We start from the raw sequence: 20,857 nt of genomic DNA, 5'->3' as shown, positions 1-20,857 counted from the left end.
CAGCCATTGTCAGAACTTATGGGCAAAAGTTTTATTGTACAGTAAATATTGAGTTTTCTGTTTCTTTCTGAGAAAAAAAAAGACAACTTTGATGCTTAATTTCTCAAAAATGATACAGTAAAACTGTTTGATAATGAGTGAGGTAGTAGTCAGCATGCCCCTGAAGTCAACTGTACCAACCATTGTCAGAACTTATGGGCAAAAGTGATTTTATTGTACAGTAAAAATTGAGTTTTCTGCCTTTTTCTGAGAAAAAAAGAGACGACTTTGATGCTTAATTTCTCACAAATGATACAGTAAAAATGTTTGATAATGAGTGAGGTAGTAGTCAGCATGCTCCTGAGGTCAACTGTACCAACCATTGTCAGAACTTATGGGCCAAAGTGATTTTATTGTACAGTAAAAATTGAGTTTTGGGCCTTATTCTGAGTAAAAAAGAGATGACTTTGATGCTTAATTTCTCACAAATGATACAGTAAAAATGTTTGATAATGAGTGAGGTAGTAGTCAGCATGCTCCTGAAGTCAACTGTACCAACCATTGTCAGATCTTATCGGCCAAAGGGATTTTATTGTACAGTAAATTTTGATTTTTCTGTTTCTTTCTGAGAAAAAAAGAGACAACTTTGAGTATTAATTTCTCACAAATGATACAGTAAAACTGTTCGATAATGAGTGAGGTAGTAGCCAGCATGCTCCTGAGGTCAAATATACCAACCATTGTCAGAACTTATGGGCAAAAGTGATTTTATTGTACAGTAAAAATTGAGTTTTCTGCCTTTTTCTGAGAAAAAAAAAGACAACTTTGAGTATTAATTTCTCAAAAATGATACAGTAAAACTGTTTGATAATGAGTGAGGTAGTAGTCAGCATGCCCCTGAAGTCAACTGTACCAACCATTGTCAGAACTTATGGGCAAAAGTGATTTTATTGTACAGTAAAAATTGAGTTTTCTGTTTCTTTCTGAGAAAAAAAAAGACAACTTTGAGTATTAATTTCTCAAAAATGATACAGTAAAACTGTTTGATAATGAGTGAGGTAGTAGCCAGCATGCCCCTTAAGTCAACTGTACCAACCATTGTCAGAACTTATGGGCCAAAGGGATTTTATTGTACAGTAAATATTGAGTTTTCTGTTTCTTTCTGAGAAAAAAAAAGACAACTTTGAGTATTAATTTCTCAAAAATGATACAGTAAAACTGTTTGATAATGAGTGAGGTAGTAGCCAGCATGCCCCTGAGGTCAACTGTACCAACCATTATCAGAACTTATGGGCCAAAGTGATTTTATTGTACAGTAAAAATTGAGTTTTCGGCCTTATTCTGAGAAAAAAAGACGACTTTGAGGATTAATTTCTCAAAAATGATACAGTAAAACTGTTTGATAATGAGTGAGGTAGTAGTCAGCATGCCCCTGAGGTCAACTGTACCAACCATTGTCAGAACTTATGGGCCAAAGTGATTTTATTGTACAGTAAAAATGGAGTTGTCTGCCTTTTTCTGAGTAAAAAAGAGACAACTTTGATGCTTAATTTCTCACAAATGATACAGTAAAAATGTTTGATAATGAGTGAGGTAGTAGCCAGCATGCTCCTGAGGTCAACTGTACCAACCATTGTCAGAACTTATGGGCCAAAGTGATGTTATTGTACAGTAAAAATCTAAATAAGTTAAGGAAAATATTTAGTTCAATAGCTTCTGGCTATCAGCGCGATTGATTGCATTTGTCTTATTTTGAAAACCGGAAGTGATCTCGCTCGGTATCAAACCAGCGCTGAATCTCAGCCGACGCCCATCATTTACCGTAAGTTCGACTGCACGGGCGCACTTAAAAACGAATGACGGCTCACTTGACCACGCGAAGACGAATGACGGCTCACTTGACCGCAGTTTTTTAGCCGCAGCGATGTAAAAAAAAGAGAAGAAAAAAAACAACACTTACCTAAAATTACTGTATCATCTCCACAGGTGAGAAGCTAAATCCAACGTTACTGTCATTAAACAGTGAAACTGGTCTAACTCTTCATTAACAAAGTCCTCGCCTGTGCTTCCACTGACTTCTACAAAGTCCACTGATTCAAACACACACGAACACCGATGTTGTCTGTCAAACTGTCACACCGTTCACACTTCCTGTTTCAAAATAAAACGATTTCCTTTTGGAGCTCCACTAGCTGCATCAAGAGTTCCAATGCCGCCATCTAGTGGAGGCTTCGTGTCGCTTACTGCTAACATCGTTTCCTTCAGTTTTGACTTAAAATCACGTCTGAAAACACACGTAATGTTGTGTTTTATGACATTTTGTTTTAACTGTGTACTAGTTATACCCAGTATTGTAACAAAGTACAAATACGTAGTTACTGTACATAAATACAACATTCACATATATGTACTTTACTTTATCATTTATATTTGTGGCAACTTTTACTTTTACTCCACTACATTTTCTCTAACTATATTTGTTGCTCGTTACTATTAAATAAAATCAGAAGAAGAGCTGGTATTATGGTCTGTATTTATATAGTGCTTTTCTAGGCTTGATCTTTCATATGCTGCAACATGTGTCTTGCTCAAGGACACATATAGACTCATGGCTCAATCCTAACTCCTCACATTTTTGAGGCACTAAACGTTGTTGAAAACTGTCGAAAATTGACACCCAAATTGGAACTGAAGAAAAATCTGAGTTGACAATGTTCCAGTTGAGAATTCTTTTTTTTTGTGAAGTGTGTTTTTCTACTGATGTGAGTGGCAGCTATCTTGATATTTAATGTCAGGATGTGTGAGCTTACTCTGAATGTTTGCGTTGGACAACAAAGTTGAAACTTTCAACTAGAAACTGGGAAATACCGACTTCCAACTACAACTGGAACACACCATTATTTACATGTGACCAGACTTTCAACCAAATGTTTCTGTTTCTACAAAATACCCCTGTCTTGCAGAAATTACAACTTAAATGTGTTATTTTTGGGGCGGCATTATTACACATCTAATGTATTATGGTCAGGGGGCAAAAGGGCAGGATTCAAGTTCATGATTATACCATAAGTATTATAACCATTGTTTGAAGTGGGCCAGGACTGTCTGGTTATGCAATAGTGGTACTTCTTAATTTTATGTTTCAATATTTTGTTTTTTTATTTTTTTTATCTATCACATTTCAATAATGACATTTATATGATACACATCACATTTATACATAATACATACCAAAATAATTGATTGATTCAAAACAATTCAATAAAATTGATTCAATAAAAATATTCAATTTACTGTAAGTGATAAACTGAACATTTGAATAAGACAATGTCACACATATCACTAATCTTTCAAGATGCACTTCTAATACATAAATCAATCCATCAATCTAGCTATCTATCTCAGATAAATAAAGTGTGAGTGTTGACAGACATTTTCACAACAATTTCACAACAATTTCACAACACAGCCGTGATCGTATAGTGGTTAGTACTCTGCGTTGTGGCCGCAGCAACCCCGGTTCGAATCCGGGTCACGGCACGTCTTTTACAGTGATGAGCACAAGACCAACTCGTACTTAGATCATCTAAAACGCACAAAATATCACTCACAACCATATTTCTAATAGTCTAAGCCAAAACGTTTATTATTAATCTTCAAGGATAAGTAATAAAAATATGTCTCTTCTGTCGTTTTAAATCCATACCCTGAGGAAATGTAAATACACTGCACTTACGCGTAGTGACCACCAGATGGCAGCCTTGAACCAGGGTGGAAGAGAAACTCAGCAACCAAAAGTAAAGTAGAATTCAAACTAGATTCATTAGTGAGTCATGTCTTCTTCCAGTAAACCGAGTTTACAGTGAGGAAATGAAACCGTCTCCTGTTTAATAGTATCAGAATGAATTCAGGAAACACGGACAATCAGAACATACAGAATTGTATGTTTTCATTGTCAGTACTTCAGAAAAAGAGCTGCATAGATCACTGACTTTGGATTATGGAGTTATATTATGCAAATGTTCTTTGATAAATTTATGCTGTACTGACATATTGAGTTATTTATGTATTTTTGATCATTGTTACAGTCGAAAAACCAGGCACAGAAATTACAAATCAGCCTTGGCTCGAAATCTTTTGCATTGTCCCTGACAAATAAACGAGTAGATAAATAAAATAAATGTTTTTTTGGGGGGAAATATATATTTACTAAATTATTAATTTATTATTAGAAACTATAATATCTACAGCAGACATAATAGGTTTTCATAAATAGTTTAGTCCATGGTCAAGTAATGGCCTTTTTAGAGGAAAATAATATCCTTGAGATTTTCCAGTCCGGTTTTAAATCACTGCACAGCACAGAATCAGCACTTTTAAGAGTTTTTAATGATATCTTTTTAGCTACTGACTCCGGTGACTGTGTAGTTCTTGTGCTTTTAGACTTAACTGCTGCTTTTGATACAGTGGACCACAAGATCCTGATCTCACGTCTGGAGGAGCAGGTCGGCATCAGGGGCACAGCTCTGGAATGGTTCAGGTCATACTTGGCTGATCGAACTTTCTGTGTCAGCCTCGGTGACTCGACATCCTCCTCGGCTCCTCTCACCTGCGGGGTCCCACAAGGCTCAGTTCTGGGCCCCCTTCTTTTCTCTCTGTATCTGCTTCCACTTGGCTCCATTCTTAGAAAGTATGGCATCTCGTTCCATTGCTATGCAGATGACAGTCAAATCTACATGCCTATTAAAAAGAACGATGAATACTCTTTTAAAATTTTACTTCAGTGTCTTGATGACATAAAGGCCTGGATGGCTCTGAACTTTTTAAATTTTAATGACAAAAAGACAGAAGTGATGGTGTTTGGTGGCACCACCGGGGCCCCCCAAGTAGATCTGGGCTGCTTGGCTCCGTTTTTAAAACACACTACCACAAACCTGGGGGTTAAAATCGACTCTGATCTGAAGCTTGACAACCAGATCAGGTCCGTTGTTAAATCGAGCTTTTTTCAGTTGAGGCAGCTGGCCAAAATAAAGCCAATTCTCTCGAGGCAACATTTTGAAATTGTCATTCACGCCTTTGTCACCACTCGGCTGGACTACTGCAATTCTCTTTATGTGGGGGTTAGTGCGTCCTCCATTGCTCGTCTTCAGATGGTACAAAACGCTGCCGCACGTCTTTTAACTGGCACGCGTAAATTTGAGCACATTTCCCCCATTTTAGCTTCACTCCACTGGCTGCCCATACACTTCAGGATCGATTTTAAAACAATTTTATTTGTTTTTAAATCCCTGAATGGCCTTGCCCCGCCCTACCTCTCTGAGCTTCTACATCCATACTCACCCGCTCGCTCTCTCAGGTCAGCTGATCAGCTGCTCCTGAGTGTGCCTAAAACCAAGCGGAAGCTCAGAGGGGATCGTGCCTTCGCTGTCGCAGCTCCAAAACTTTGGAATGCTCTGCCCCTCCACATAAGACAGGCCTCGTCCTTGTCTGTTTTTAAATCCCTTCTTAAAACCCACCTTTTCTCTTTGGCCTTTGACACTTCATGAGACGTTTGGTTTTATTTATTTTACATATTTTAATTTGAATAGAATTTATTGTTTTTTATTGTATGCTGCTAATTCTTATTGTATTTTATGATTCTAATTTATTTTAAGCTGTTTTATCTAATTTTGAACCTTTTATTATTATGCCTTTTATTTATTCTGTACAGCACTTTGGTCCATTGTGGTTTGTTTAAAGTGCTTAACAAATAAAGTTGGATTGGATTGGATTGGATAAATATTCAAAAAGAAATGTCTTTGCTTCGATCTGGCAGTTGAAAGTGAATTAGTGCCTCCAAAACACTAGGTGGCGGTAACTATTAAAAGTATACACATTAGGTTTGTCTCAAAAACAGCGAGGTTCCACGTTTCTTTCCGGTGAGTGTGTGTCGTTCAGAGCTGTGAATAAGGAAACTCTGAAATATTGATATTAAGGGTATGTTTTTGCTTGATTTCTTTTAAAGCACTGAGGGTTTAGTTATATTAGAATCTATGATAAAGTGTTCGTGGTGTAATAGAAAAGGCTGTTACTGTCACGTCCAGTAGGACTTTACGTTCAGTTAGTTTTTAATTTGCTCAATATTTGCAAGTGATATGTTTACTGGGCTTTTAACGTATCCAGTGAGATTTCATATCAATGTCAGTGGGACTGTTTCACAAATTGTGTCACAAATGTTAAATACACAAGTGAGTGCTAGAATATCATCTCTCAAACCAACTGCAACACGTAAATGTTTCATTGTTGGCAAACTCAATTATTACAATCCACAGGGGGAACTAAAGAAACAAAAGCAAATGGGAACAACAACAACAAAAATACATATACAAAAACCGTGAAGAAACGTCTCTGATGGGGATTTAGGCACAACATTAAAATATTGCAAAGATGTCAGTATATCAGTGTTTAATTCAAGAAGGATTATGTAAATCATACATACATTTATTGTTATTATTTTTTAAACCTATAACAATGAGAAAGCTTGTCGTTTATTTCCTGTATTAGAGGTTTTATTTAGTGTTGTATTTTTGTTTTAAATGATTTGTTCAGGATAATTATCTGTGTGTAGGCTCTTAACTTGTGTAATAAAGATTTTAGCTTGTTCTTAATTTTTTTATTTTTTTTAAGTAAGCCTTGTTTTTGTGCGTGGGCAAGTAAAAGTTAGTTTCCTGTAAAAACAAAAAAAAAATCATATCCAAGTGATTATGACTACATGAGTTCATTTGTTTGTCTCCCTTTTTTTGTTTTAGCTCAACTGACACTGGAGGTGACATGACAGTGTCACCCTTTTCATTATAAAATGGCAGCAGTACCTGGAGTGAGGGCGTTCCTCAGTCTCCACAGGTCAGTGAGCTTTGGGCTCATTCAAGTCCAGCTGAGATTAACCTGCCATCCTGTGAAGCTTTGTAGCACTGTTACAGAAAGTGATATGCCCCCGAAGCCACCAGTGAATCCAGAGAATGAATCTCTGCTGGATAATCTGAATCTCATGGGAGTGGACGTGAAAAAGGCGCACCAGCGTCAGCCCGGCGTGTTCCGTAAATCCTTCACTAATGAGCAAGGCGTCGCTCAGTTCCTGCAAGGCAAAGGTGCCTGCCGCAAAGTAATCGCCAGTATCATATCCCGTTATCCCCGTGCCATCACTCGCTCGACTGATCACTTGGAAAAGCGGTGGCAGCTGTGGAGAAACATTTTCACGACAGATGCAGAAATTGTGTCCATCATGGATCGCTCACCCGAGTCCTTCTTCCGTACCAGTGATAATGAGAACCTGGAGAAAAATATTGCTTTTTTGATCTCACTGGGACTGAGCACCAAAGACCTCCACCGGCTGCTGACCACAGCCCCACGCACGTTCTCCAACAGTGTGGAGCTCAACAAGCAGATGGTGGAGTTTCTTGGAGACGTCTGTACAGAGCTTGGTGGGAAGAATCCAGAGCAGTTTGCCAAAGCGGTCATATCCAGAAACCTTTACATTCTCATCCGAAGCATAAAAAGAGTCAGGACAAATATTGATATGCTGAAATCATCTCTTAAGCTAAGAGATTCAGACCTGCTGGCTTTTCTGCAAGGTTCAGGAGTAGACATTCTGGACCTGTCAAATGAGTGTGTGAAGAAGAATTTTAACAGCCTTAACCAGAAGATGACCTTACTCGGCTGTCAGAAATCTGACATAAAAAAACTAATCATGACCTATCCAATGGTTCTGTACATTGGGACAAGCACACTGAGCTCTAAACTGGACTGTCTCCTGAATGTAGGAATAACAATGGATCAAATAGTGGAGAAGCCCAAAGTTTTGGACTACAGTGTACAGAACATAACGGGGAGACTACAGGAGCTGCAGAAAGTTGGATACAACTTCCAGAAGAATGGCATCAACATCCTGGACTCTAGCCGAAAGAGATTTGACGCAAAGATAGAAAAACTTTCTGCCCCACCAGAAGAATAAATGTAGTTGCTTGTAATATGAGACAATATAAAAGGCTTGACTAAATCATTTGTCAGTAAAATATTATTTTTGGTTATTCTGGTGTCTCATTCTCATTTCATAGGGCTGCAACACACATAATAATCTGTTCTTTTTTTCCGATCTCTTTCAGCCTGTCTAGGGGTTGCCAGAGTGGACATTTTTTTAGATTATCTTTTTAGATGCTCTTCCTGACATACGGTAGCTCTCCCATTAATCCGGGCTTGGGAACGGTTGTGTGTCAGAAACTGATTTGGGTGTGTACACACCGCCTGTTAAAAGTGTATCATGGAGTTCATATGACATGTACAGGTGCTTTTTCCTAGATGAAACCATCATAACTTGCAAATGTATTTTCTGTCTGTGGTGATAGCAAAGACATATCTTTGGTTTCTATGTTTGTTTTGCTTGTTTATGCATAATGCCTGAATAGTAACATGGGTTAGGTTTCAGTGGCCAAAAAGTGATTTGGATCTCTACCTTTTAGCTGGGAGGATATTTTTGTGTTTCATTGGCGTGTGACATATTCTAAGCATTATAGCCCTCTCAGCCCCTTCTACCCATCAAAATACCTGTAAAGGGCTAATGCAAATAGTAAATGCACTATTCCAGTTGCCAAAAGGTAATTTGAGCTCCCACCTTGTGGCCGAGGGGATATTTTTGCTTCAAAATCACTTTCATTTCATCTGGGGGGGCAATATCTTTAACACATCATAGCCCACTCAGGCCCTTTTACCTGTTGAAATATTTGTATAGGGCTATTGCAAATAAAATAAAAAAAACTGAAAATCTTCAAAATTACTTGGTTTCATTGGGGTGTGACATATTTTAAACAATATAGCCCTCTTATCCCCTTCTACCTGTTGAAATACCCTTAAAGGGTATACAAATAGTAAAATGCAGTGTTATTATTGCAAAATAATAGTTCATGGTAATAAAAGAATACATTCAATAAATGGTAAAATAAACAACACACTTTTTTCATTTAAATTTGACACGTCTGAACTTCCATACACTCGGTCTTGTTTTTCTGACTTAACTATTATTATATTTTTTGTTTGTTGAAGGTAGTAAGGTGACATTGGGCAGATTAGTATTCATATAATTAATATATTTATTTATATATACGCTGTATATTTATCCTTTATGGTTGTCCGGTGCCCCTCCAGTAGATGGCGCCTTGTGTGCGTATGTGCACTGTGCTAAGAGTCAACTCAGTGTAGAGGGCTAGCACCAAAAGTAAAATACAGTATTCCAGTTGCCAAAAAGTGATTTGGGCTCCTAACTCTTAAGGGGATATTTTGTATGTCAAAATCACTGTGTTGCATTGGGGTGTGACACAAATGTAAACATTACAGCCCTCTCAACCCGTTTACCTGTTGAACTATCTGTAAAGAGCTAGTGAAGTTAGTAAAATGAAGTATTTCGGTTGCCAAAAAGTGATTTGGGCTCCTATTTTGTTGCCAGGGGAATATTTGTAATATGCCCAAAAATAAATATGTAATACCAAAATACCCAACTAATAAATGTATAAACTACAAAATGCAGCAGCCACACAATGTATCAAAATAAATGACTGTATTTTTGTATTTTTATATACTAAAAATATTTAGTAGATTCAAGGAACTCGTCATCAGTATTAGTAATTAGTAATTAGTTTGTTAGATGGTATTTCTGAAAATGCACCACATGCCACGGAACCAATGTGTGCAGAGAGTCCTCCACGGGGACCACTTATTATTGCTGCACAACAGTTCATTGTCACGCTGCTCAACGACGTAAGTTCAGGCTGAGATATGTTGGAGAAATATAGGTTTTATTAAACCAATATTGTTATTTTTGACTTGATTTTAAACAGCAGAAAAGAATAACACCAGTCTCTAAGGTGTTGCACGCGTCAGCAGTGCTCTGTTAGCCGTTAGCTTGCTAGCATGGTTGGAGTGAAGAGCTTTTACTGTTGCAGCAGCAACAACATGTCACAGTCATATTTAACCGTGACAGCTGAAGGAAAGACACAACAGCAACTCAGCTAAACATGACTTGATCAGCTGGATCATACAGCTAATGATGTGGAAGTTAAATGAAAAAATGCGAGGCTCAATGAGGTTTTAATTAAATAGATCTTACTGGCTGAATTGTAGTACTGTATTCGTTTTTCTGTTGTTATTTTATTTTTGAGTTAGCTGTTTGTATGTCTCAAGTTCAGATTTCTGCAATGCAAAACATACCTGGCCAAGAGAGAGGATTCTTACTCTGAAAATAAATATCTTTTTCATTATTTGAGGATTTCTTGTTAACAGTGTAATAGCTGCTACTAATCACGATAGATGGATAGCTAGATAGATAGAATGTAGATGAATGAAGCGGAAACTAAATAAATAAATATTGCATCGTTATTGCAACCTGCTCATTGTTTGGGTGTGGGGGACAGATCAACAGTCACTGTTAAAAAGCCTGATGGCTGTGGAAACAAAGGATTTCCTGAACCTTTCAGTCTGACAGTGCAGTGAGATGAGCCTCTCACTGTGGCTGCTTCTCTGTCCAGTCAGGATGTTGTGGAGGGGGTGTTTGTCATTGTTCATGATGGCATGCAGCTTCCTCCTCATCTGCTGCTCCACCACTTTTCTGAGAGCACCCTGCCTAGCACAGATCTGGCCCTTTTCACCAGTTTGTCTAGATGTCAACAGTTTTTGTTAGCAATGCAGCTCCCCCAGCTAACAACAGTGTAAAATAGTGCATTTGCCACAGCCGATTGATAGAACATCTGCAGCATGTCAGTGCAGACATTGAAGTTTGATTAATGTGATGAATATTGTTGGTTTACTGTATTTTGATCTTAAGTCATCACCCGCACAGAGAGAGAGGCTCGAGGTGAAGGTGTGATGGAAAAAGCAGCAGAGAGCTCAACCGGGAAGGCAGCAGATGTGGTTGTAAAGGGTGAAGCTGCACTGAAACCTGAGTAAGTCATACAAACATGAAATTACAAACAAGACAAGGGTGTTGCTCTTGACACACTATGTGAAACATCAGGATGATTTGATTTCCTGTGCTCCTCTTGTTGCAGATTCATAACCACAAAGGAAAAATTTCATGAGTCTGTCGACGCTGAGTGGCAGCGCTCAAATGGAAAAAAGGCCAGTGATGAAGACACATCTGTGGACAAGAATGAGAACTGCACAGCAGAACCTGAAGCTAAAAAGTTTAAAGCCGATCCTGAGGAAAAGACTCAGGTGGAGAAGCCAGATGGAAAACGATATAGAGGTCAAAATAAGTCAAGGCCACACATAAAACCTACTACCTATGAGGAAAAACGACTGTGCCTTTCAATCATTCAGGTATGAAGCTTTAATTTACCTTTCACAAAGCCACCATAAACTAATGTTCTCTGGCTATGGCAGCTAATGTCATGACTTGTCACATCCGTCTAGGATAGAGAATGTCCATTTGGCGACAAATGCCGCTTTCACCATGATGTTGCTGAGTACCTGGCCTCTAAGCCGGTAGATATTGGGGAAAGCTGCTATCTCTATGACACGTTTGGAAAGTGTGCTTACGGCCTCATGTGTCGCTATGCTAAAGCGCACACTACACCAGACTTCAAAACCATGGAGAACAAAGATCTAGTGCAGGCTTGTGAAGGCAGGAACCCAGTGAAGAACAGTTTGAGTAAAGACCTTCAGAATCGTCTGAGGAAGCATTCAGTGGCCTTCAAAAAGTCAGCAGAGTACCTGAAAACACTTTCAAACAACAAGGACAAAAAAGAACAGCAAAAGAACGGTAAGGGAACTCATGTGTTTTTAGATTTACTTTTATGGATTTACATGAGTATATACATGATCTAATTTACACAAATTCTCCAATGATATTTTTAGTATTTCTGCTTCTTCTTCATCATGAAGCATGTTATTTTATTTTATTTTATTATTGGCTTGTGTTGATCTGATGCTGATGTATTTAGAACAGGCGTCCATCTAAACCTTGGTGATGGAATGAAGTTTGATGGTTCTGTTCTTTGAAACACACAGGTGAAGCTTGTGCTGCTGAATTATCGACCGCTCTAAAAGAAGTGGAGCAGAAAGAAGCAGAAACACAGGTACAAACTTCTTCCCAGAACTCCACCTCTTTTACACAATCCATCAGGCATCTGAGGGAGGCAGATCATTGTGGTGTCATACAGTGTTTTACAATTACCTTTACACTTTCTTTGTGACAAGCTTCAGTCAGTCCCAGATAAAGAGCCCCCAGTGAAGACTGTTGGCCCTCTGACTGATGCTGATGTCATCAAGTTGCGCCCGTGTGAAAAGAAACAGGTACACCTCAATCATTTATCTCATTACATGTCATTTCTCCAAAATTATATTTTCGTTCATTGTAGATTTCAAAAGGAATATAATCTAATCATCTACTTGCTAAACACATAATTAAAAGCAGATTTTACAGATATATATAAAAAAAACTAAGTATGTGTATTAGTAGTGTGGGTTCAAGGAGTATTTTTTGTGTTTCTATATTGAAGGTGGACTTCCAAGACAAGCTCTACCTTGCTCCTCTAACAACTGTAAGTACTACCAGACTGAATTTAATGTTGTGATAATCCTGTGATAGTAAGCACAACTAATATCAAACAGGTTACATAGACTGTTGAGTGAAGAAGTAGTATTACATGAATGCGCGTATTTGTGCTTCCCTCAGTGTGGAAATCTGCCTTTCCGTCGTGTGTGCAAGCGCCTTGGTGTAGATATCACCTGTGGAGAAATGGCAATGTGCACAAACCTGCTACAAGGGCAGCAGTCAGAGTGGGCCCTCCTCAAGAGGCATGAAAGTGAAGATCTTTTTGGCGTCCAGGTAAGTTTGACTTAGAAAATTGTGAAATGCTCAGAACTCATGAGCGCTGTTGAACGATTTGAGCATTGTCTGTAAGAAAAGATGGTTTTGTGTGAGAGTGAATGATGACTTAGTCCGGACTGTGTCTCCAGGTGGAGGGCTGCTTCCCTGACACCATGACAAGGGTCGCAGAGCTCATCAACAACAACACTGATGTTGACTTTGTGGACATTAACTCTGGATGCCCCATCGATCTTGTCTACAAGAAGGTAAAACCTTTATCGAGCCTTTTATATATGAGAAAAGTGGACTAATATTAAAACATTTACTAATAAAAGCATGAAGAACACACAAAAAAAGAAGACTTGAGGAAAGAATGTCTCCTCAAATGTTAACACACTGTCACGTTTTCTTAGGTAATTGCAGGATGTCTGTCCATGTGATCAAACACGTTGCCATGATGAAGTTTCATGTTTTATTGGATGAGAAGCGCACGTAGGAAATGTTACACAGAATGATGATACTCTTTGACAGATGATGTTCATTTGCTTTTTCTCATCAGGGCGGAGGCTGTGGCTTGATGACACGCACCAGAAAGTTTGAACAGATCATCAAGGGAATGAATTATGTGAGTGTTTTTCACTGTTTCCTGTTTTTTTCCATGAAGGTGCTGTTTTAGAGGAGTTGTGTATTTTTTGGGTTACCGTACAACAAGTGTTACACAAAACAAAAATGTGTGTCAGAAGTCTTTTGCTTGTCTCACAAGCACAGTGGTTCTCCAATAATTATACATTTAAAGGTTTTTCTTCTTGAAGGTCCTCGATGTCCCGTTAACAGTAAAAATCCGAACTGGTGTTCAGGAGAAGAACAACATCGCACACAAACTCATCCCAGAGATGAAAAACTGGGGTGTCTCTATGATCACAGTAAGTGTTTAAATAGCTGAAGCTTTAATTAGTATAAAGATGTATAAAGACATGGTATAGTTGTAAATGGATAGTGTTGAAATAATGATAAGTCACCGATGCTGTTTTCTTACAGTTGCATGGCCGATCCAGAGAGCAGCGCTACACTAAGTTAGCTGACTGGGACTACATCAAGACCTGCTCTGAACTGGCCAGTCCTATCCCTCTGTTTGGTATGTGGGTTTGTTAACATGGCTGCTCATTCATGTAAAGACCACTGATGAGAGCCAAATGTTCATACTTGAAAATCAACTAATTCTACTGTGAAAAAAACAGATACTCTTTTTTTTTTGGTTATATTCTCTATTTATTAAGGTGCTGTGTTCTAAAAGAAAAAAAACACAGTACTGTTCCTGTTCATGGATTAGACATGGATTTACATGTCAGCCCCTTCAGCTCTGCCTCCTGTCCTGACACATAACATACAGACAAGAACACGCACCTGTGCCTATATCCATATTTACATGAGACAAATGTTTGTTCCCACATTCGACTATGTACAGATATATAGAGTTGGAAAAAGTGTCACCATTTTGTTAGTGGCACATCTGTGGTGAGGTCATGAGGCTGGCACCAAACCCACCAATTGTCCACCACACCACAGTCTACCACAGCAGAACATTTACTGTGTTAAGATGTCAATTCCCATAAGTATCAGAATCCCATCATCTCAAAGATGCAATTTTTCCCATCAATTTAGAAATGCTATATTTCGTAGTTACATTTTGGATGTAAATCTCTCTATTTTACAGGAATTAAAATGGTATCATTTATATAGTGTTTGAATGCTTAACCAAACACTATTATAATGTTACTAATATCTTGTTTATTACTGCCTATATTAATATCAGAACAGTTTGTATATTGATTATTTCTTTCTTTTTCTATTTCCAAAACTTTTAAAAAGTGAAAAGAATATTTGCCATTCCTGTGGTCTGATTTTGTTCCTCCAGGAAATGGAGACATTTTGTCATATGAAGATGCCGTGAGAGCGAGAGAGACTGGAGTTTCAGGCATTATGATTGCAAGGTACATTATATTGATAAAGAATTTATATCAACACAATTTTAAACTAAATGCTATGTAAACGTATTACTTTTTTTTACTCTAAACAATGACTTTCCATCTAGCTGACATTGTTTTATTATCATTAGCTTTTTATGTTTTGTTTCTGTAGTTTTGAAAGTCTTACTGTAGTTGCTATGATTTTTATTTCCTGTTTGTAATGCATTGTTGTCTTCAGTAGTTATAGCCCTAGGTTGAGTTGCCTACATCATGACCTGGATGATACAGACATATACACCATTAGCAGTGTGTTTCCTGAGCTTTTGCACTCACTAATGGGAGCGAATCTACATACAGTATATTGTCAATTAGAGGATGCACTCCTTATTACAGATACAAATCAACTTTCTACAGAACACTCAAGTTTTGCATGTTTGGCTTGTTTTCACTCTTCAGGGGGGCTCTCATCAAGCCCTGGATCTTCACTGAGATAAAGGAGAGCAGACACTGGGACATCTCGTCCACGGAGCGGTTGGACATCCTCAGGGATTTCACCAACTTCGGTCTGGAGCACTGGGGCTCGGACACTCGAGGGGTGGAGAAGACCCGCGCCTTCATGCTGGAGTGGCTCTCCTTCATGTGCAGGTGGGCACCGTCATGCACCTCACCTATACAGTTTTAGGGCCATATGAACAATGTAAAGTGACTCTTATCAGTGTATCTTGATTGGGAATCAAATGAATGCGAATAAAGTTGTTTTATGAACTTGAATTAAGATTTATTCAATTATATCTCTTTAAAAAAATTAACTGCAATAAGCCTGAGTCGGTGGGCAGATAAATTAATCTGCCTGCAGCGTTAACAGAACTAAACAGACTGACACAGAGTTATTCTGTGAAAAATAATTTATTTTCTAGTATTTATTTTCTTTTTCCTCGTCCGTCGCCCTCTCCCAGGTACATTCCAGTGGGCTTGTTGGAGCGAGTGCCTCAGAAGATCAACGAGCGTCCTCCATACTACCTGGGCAGAAACTACCTGGAGTCTCTGATGGCCAGTCAACATGTTGGGGACTGGGTGAGGATTAGGTGAGTAGAAAACTTGTGCAAAGCTCATTTAACAAGCTACATGGAGGTTAAAGAGTTACTAACTTGTCCTTACTTTTTCCCTTCTCCAGTGAAATGCTGCTTGGACCTGTACCCAAGAATTTCAACTTTTTGCCCAAACATAAAGCCAATGCCTACAAGTGATGTTCTTTTACTCCCACCACTAAAAAGCATCCAGGTTTTTTTTGTTAGTTTTTAGAAAGTATGTTTTATTTTAAATGATAAAGACAATTGTTTTTTTTTCTTGACCTTAGGATGGGTGTACACTTAAATGCAATTAAGTATTTGGTCGCACTAAGATATTTACATTTTATACATAATATTACTTTATAACAGAGAGGTTGTGATTGATTGTCTATCATTATGGAATAACTGCATAACTGACACAAAACCCTGTAAAGCAGAGGTCTCAAACCTGTGGCCCCCCCAGTTGATTCAAACAGCCCACCACTTAATGTCAAGTTATAATAAGGAATTTTGGTATTTTTTTTATTATTTTCTTTCAATTTCCAGATTCATTTTGCATCATAATTAAAACATTTCTGATCGTGAGCTATGTGTCGTTTCATGAAATTATGTGAAATATTGTCACAAATAAACTTGTAAACAGTGATGATTATCAGTGTTGCCTCACAGAAAGAACATTGATTTGAATCCAGTTGAGACTAAACTGTAAGACGCTTTAAATCTCAATCTGATAATAAAAAAAAAGTTAATAAAATAAAACCATAATAGAAAGCTTTGTGAAAGTAAAGTGTCTGGATGTTTCACGGGTAGATTCCACGGGTTGGTCAGAGGGAATATATGTTTCTAGTTACTGGTCACAACGGGTGTGACTTGATACTTATTTTGTATAGATTTATAGGCAAACAAAACAGCAACAACATATTTTATTTACACTGTCAAACTTGATAAGTGATAAGTGGCAAGAACTAATTTTGGTTTTTATTATGGGCAGGACTAATGTTAGTTTTAAAAGTATCTCATTTATGGTTTAAAATACAGCAGTTTAAGACATTTTTGCCACTTATGGTGCTAAGTGTTACTGCACAAAAAAGTAATAAAGAAAACAAATAAAATCAGTGTTGCTGGTAATCAGTGACATATCACAGATTGTGAACTAAATTAAGTACTTGTTGCATATTTTGTATTTATTTTTTGACAAAAAAATCACTTATTGTGTCAACATTGGTTTGAATGCTAACACAAATCAATACAACACAGTGACAGTGAAAATAAACAATATTTAATAGGATTTTATAGAGAGTGTACATTTTTACACTAATGGTGATAAACTATAAACTTTATTTTAAACGGTTGTAATGAAGTGTTTTAGCTCCATTTTAACCCTTCCCTCCACAGCCATTTGACGGTTTTAAATTAAAACACCATGCAGCTTTAATTGGCTCTGCACGTGCCAATCCCAGGTGCAACTAATTAAGTCCACACTGGTACTTGTAGCGCGGCCGGAGGCGGCCTGTTTATCGGGTGTCCAGCAGCTACGACAGACCTTTTACTCGGATCCATGGCTGGGCTCAGACTGGAGCTTCTACCGCTGTTGGTGGTCGTGGTGTTGACTGGGCCTCTGCCTTCGCTCACGGCTTCAGCTCGAGGCTGGGAGTGGATCGACAACGCTCAGCTTTCCACTCTGTTAGAATCAGGAGAGTTGGGCTCTCCCAGTGTTTCATCATCGTCTTTATCATCATGGACAGGTGGACTGCTAGCTCCTAAACAATGACCTGCTTTTTTCACTCTGTGTTTAGACTCAAACTTATTGTTTACCAAGAGTGGGGCCTTAATATTTAATGGCAAATTCATCATGCATCATGACATTTTGGGGGGGAGCTTAACAATTACATTTAAGTTTAATTCAAAATGATATCCTTGTCTGTCCAACACTGTATTTTAGGAATTCAAGTTCAATCAGCCTTCACCTCAACTTTCTCATATGATTCCTAAATATGTGTACATGTAGTGTGCCAATGTACATTTCTAGTGATTTACTGTGTAAGAACCTCAGTAAGTGCAATTTTAAGATTATTTTTCATGTAAATTTATTTTTATGTTTAAACCAAGGCAAGCCATGTGTTTGGTCTTTTTTTGTTAAGTGTGAGACAATTTTAAGGTTTTAGAATATCACAATATTCTGAATAGCACTTATTTTGTTCTGGTTAATGGTGACATTGTGTTGTCCAGTATTATTACGAAAGCTACTTGTAAGTAGCTTTTGCAATAATGCACTACATTTTTAAATGTGTCTTTTGTTTTGCTGACTCGCTTTAAGAAATCTTCTTGGAAACAAGTTATCTATCTTTGTCATGGGTGCACCTAGTTAAACATAAGTGTCAAAATACTCAATTTTTACCATGGTAAGATTTTTGTCTTGGCTACAATAATTTGTTTTGTCACAATTTTCCCGTCCAGATGACGGCAGAGGTGAGGAAGAGGAAGAAGAGCTAATTCCTGAGGATGAACTCCCAGAGTTTGAGGAGGAGGAGGAAGAAGAAGGTGTTGCCACTGGCAATTTGAATGCCAACACTGACCATGGATTCCAAGTGGAAAGTGAAGACTCAGAATACTGGGCCAACATTGTAGATGGTGGATTCCAGATGAGTTTTGTGGACTCTTCAGAAGATGGGACTGATGATGATTTGGACTCCACTGAGACCGATTCTGACCGCTCAGAGTTTGACTCCAGTCCATTCCCTCGCTCCGTTGATCAACCCAAAGTCAAGGAAAAGTGCACCAAGCCAACGACGGAACCATCCAAAGCTCAGAGTGTGTGCAAACTAGATGTTGTTCAAATTAAAACAGTCTTGTTGTGCAAAATGGCTTCTCTTTCCATAGTGACCACTATTGTGGGTTTCAGATTGTGTTGTACCTGCGGGAGAGCAAGTAACTTGTGGCGATTCAGGAATTACCACTGCAGACTGTGAAAAGATGGGCTGCTGTGTTTGTCCGACTTCATCTGCTTGCTTCTATCCACTGGATGGTAAGGTTTCTCTTCTGGTGCTTTATCTTTATAATATCCTGAAATTGTAACAATTTTTTGCTGTCTTATTTAGAGTGCACAGGGGATCAACACTTTGTTTTTGCCATTCGCTACGACTCTGCCAACATCCCTGTGGACCCTACCAAGCTCGTTATTCCTGGAAATACAGACTGTAAAGCAGTCATTGTTAATGACAAGGTTGCCATCTTTAAGTTCAAAGTTACTGAATGTGGAGTTCGTGCTTATGTAAGTGATCCTTTTTTTTTTTTTTTTTTTAACTTGTTGCAACTTCAGTTGAAATTTTACATGGTCTGCTTTTTTAAAAAAAAATGTTTTATGTCAGATTGTAGTTTGTGGCTAAAGAACTGCAATATTGCTTTCTCCGGCAGCCGGTGCAGCATCTATAGATGCATGCTTAACCTGAGTGACCTAATGCCCTCAAATGATTTCTCTGCAGGAAGTTGGTGAGACAAAGATCTACCTGGCTGAAGTACAGACTATTGTCCAAGCTCTCAACCTCAAGTATGGTATCATTACTAGAAGTGATCCGCTCAGGTTAGTGGCTTGTACAGTACACTTAAAAGTGCTGGCTAACTATTCTAATAGTTCTGACACTGATCATCTGTAGTGTAAACCCTAATCCCACTGTTTTCACAGATTCTTGGTAGAGTGCCGCTACAGCAAAGACGGCTCTGCTCAGCAGGGACTGGCCAGTGCTGGCGTCATGGTCAAAGTCCCGTCTTCCACCTTGCCGTCGTCTATAACCTTGGGTGGTTTATATGCCGTTCTGCTAAGGATTGCCAAAGGTCATTTGTTTTCTAAAAAAATGCAATTGTCAATCTAGAGTGAGATTGTATGAAATTGGCCATTAAGTGGTTACGTTGAATTGAATTTGTTCTTTATAATCCCAACAGATAAGACTTATTCAAGTTTCTTGCCCACTTACCATCAACCATTACGGTTGCTCCTTGGCAAACCAGTTTATCTTGAGCTGTACCTGTATTCTCCCGTACCATATGCAACGGTACTTGTCAACTACTGCCTAGCTTACCCTCGCTCTGCAAAGAATGCGTTGTTGCTCATTTATGAAGGGTAAGCATGAGTTTCTGAACCCACAGCATTTGCGTTGTAATATCCTGACCCTCTGGCCACTCATCCACATCTTTTGTTTCCCTCTGTAGCTGTGCCAATCCTTTGGACAAAAGCGTGTCCATCCTTAAAGTCAGTGACCTTCCACAAAATCGCAACAAGAGGCGCTTCTTAGTCACTGCCTTTCAGTTCATGTCTCAAGTGACAAACCAGTACCTTAATGAAGAAGTAAGTAAATGCAATCCCTATGACTGTCTGAAATTTTAGAGCTTAAATGAGAATTGCAATGTGATCTTGTTCTCCTTTCCCAGAAGTGTAGTTTTTAATGTAAGTTTCTTTTGCTTGCAGATTTATTTCATGTGCTCTACAGATGTTTGTTTCTCAAATGAGAGGTCATGTGAAGAGCGCTGCTTTGATGGAAAGGTGAGTCTCTGAATTTGGAAAGTTACAACCGCTTCCTCTAAAATGTCTAATTCTTTCTTTTTCACTTGCAGACCCCATAAGGACTTTATATGAACTGAAAATAAACCTTTTTATAATACAGAACTGATGGTGTGATTGTCAAACTCTGTCTGAGGAGGTTTACATTTACAAACACGTGAACCCAGAGGATATAAGCTTGTTGAAACAGTCATTGGTGCTGAAATATTTGCACTGCAGCCTTTAACGGATCACTTTTGCAAATATGTCAATTTGCCTTCTGTACATTCAAGGTGCATTTTGTCACTGTTATAAATTATGTTTTAATTTATGTTGCATTTTTTGCAGAAGCTTAGCCTAAAATCTGAACTAACTTGACTGAAATTTAGTGAAGTGCAGGAAATGCCAGTTGCAGATGCAGTTCATGATTACTAACACTGCAAGGGCAGATTGGACATTTGTTTAAAACTCC

The 20,857-nt window shown here is 38.3% G+C and overlaps 4 protein-coding genes and 1 non-coding gene across 6 annotated transcripts in view; 4 read left to right on the top strand and 1 right to left on the bottom strand.

Moving 5' to 3' along the window:
- The window catches only part of LOC122786588 (DENN domain-containing protein 3-like), a 49,468-nt gene extending 47,371 nt beyond the window's left edge, over positions 1-2,097 (bottom strand). For both annotated transcript variants that reach the window (XM_044052993.1, XM_044052994.1), the window contains exon 1: positions 1,940-2,097. The gene's annotated coding sequence lies outside the window, so the exon portion shown is untranslated. The remainder of the gene's footprint in view (positions 1-1,939) is intronic.
- A 1,350-nt stretch (positions 2,098-3,447) lies between these two features.
- On the top strand, positions 3,448-3,519 carry trnah-gug. The gene has a single exon. It is a non-coding gene; the product is annotated as a tRNA-His (tRNA).
- Positions 3,520-5,892: 2,373 nt separating this feature from the next.
- Positions 5,893-8,045, top strand: LOC122786086 (transcription termination factor 1, mitochondrial-like). Its single transcript, XM_044052109.1, has 2 exons — positions 5,893-5,955; positions 6,768-8,045. Exon 2 carries the CDS (start codon positions 6,818-6,820, stop codon positions 7,967-7,969), a length of 1,152 nt encoding a protein of 383 aa, XP_043908044.1. The 5' UTR covers positions 5,893-5,955; positions 6,768-6,817; the 3' UTR covers positions 7,970-8,045.
- Positions 8,046-9,747: 1,702 nt separating this feature from the next.
- dus3l (dihydrouridine synthase 3-like (S. cerevisiae)) lies at positions 9,748-16,506 on the top strand. Its single transcript, XM_044052007.1, has 16 exons — positions 9,748-9,765; positions 10,844-10,946; positions 11,052-11,322; positions 11,416-11,764; positions 12,013-12,080; positions 12,202-12,297; positions 12,504-12,545; positions 12,680-12,832; positions 12,964-13,080; positions 13,374-13,439; positions 13,627-13,737; positions 13,853-13,949; positions 14,730-14,805; positions 15,238-15,426; positions 15,738-15,866; positions 15,956-16,506. The coding sequence occupies exons 2-16, from the start codon at positions 10,870-10,872 to the stop codon at positions 16,026-16,028; spliced, it is 1,914 nt and encodes a 637-aa protein (XP_043907942.1). The 5' UTR covers positions 9,748-9,765; positions 10,844-10,869; the 3' UTR covers positions 16,029-16,506.
- An 833-nt stretch (positions 16,507-17,339) lies between these two features.
- On the top strand, positions 17,340-20,511 carry LOC122786715 (zona pellucida sperm-binding protein 4-like). Its single transcript, XM_044053192.1, has 10 exons — positions 17,340-17,596; positions 18,309-18,662; positions 18,754-18,876; positions 18,950-19,122; positions 19,334-19,431; positions 19,534-19,682; positions 19,791-19,968; positions 20,058-20,193; positions 20,314-20,388; positions 20,460-20,511. The coding sequence occupies exons 1-10, from the start codon at positions 17,410-17,412 to the stop codon at positions 20,466-20,468; spliced, it is 1,482 nt and encodes a 493-aa protein (XP_043909127.1). The 5' UTR covers positions 17,340-17,409; the 3' UTR covers positions 20,469-20,511.
- Positions 20,512-20,857: the final 346 nt, after the last annotated feature.

This window comes from Solea senegalensis, linkage group LG20 (genome assembly GCF_019176455.1).
Source record: "Solea senegalensis isolate Sse05_10M linkage group LG20, IFAPA_SoseM_1, whole genome shotgun sequence".
NCBI lineage: Eukaryota > Metazoa > Chordata > Actinopteri > Pleuronectiformes > Soleidae > Solea > Solea senegalensis.
This window is presented reverse-complemented; position numbering and strand designations above follow the sequence as displayed.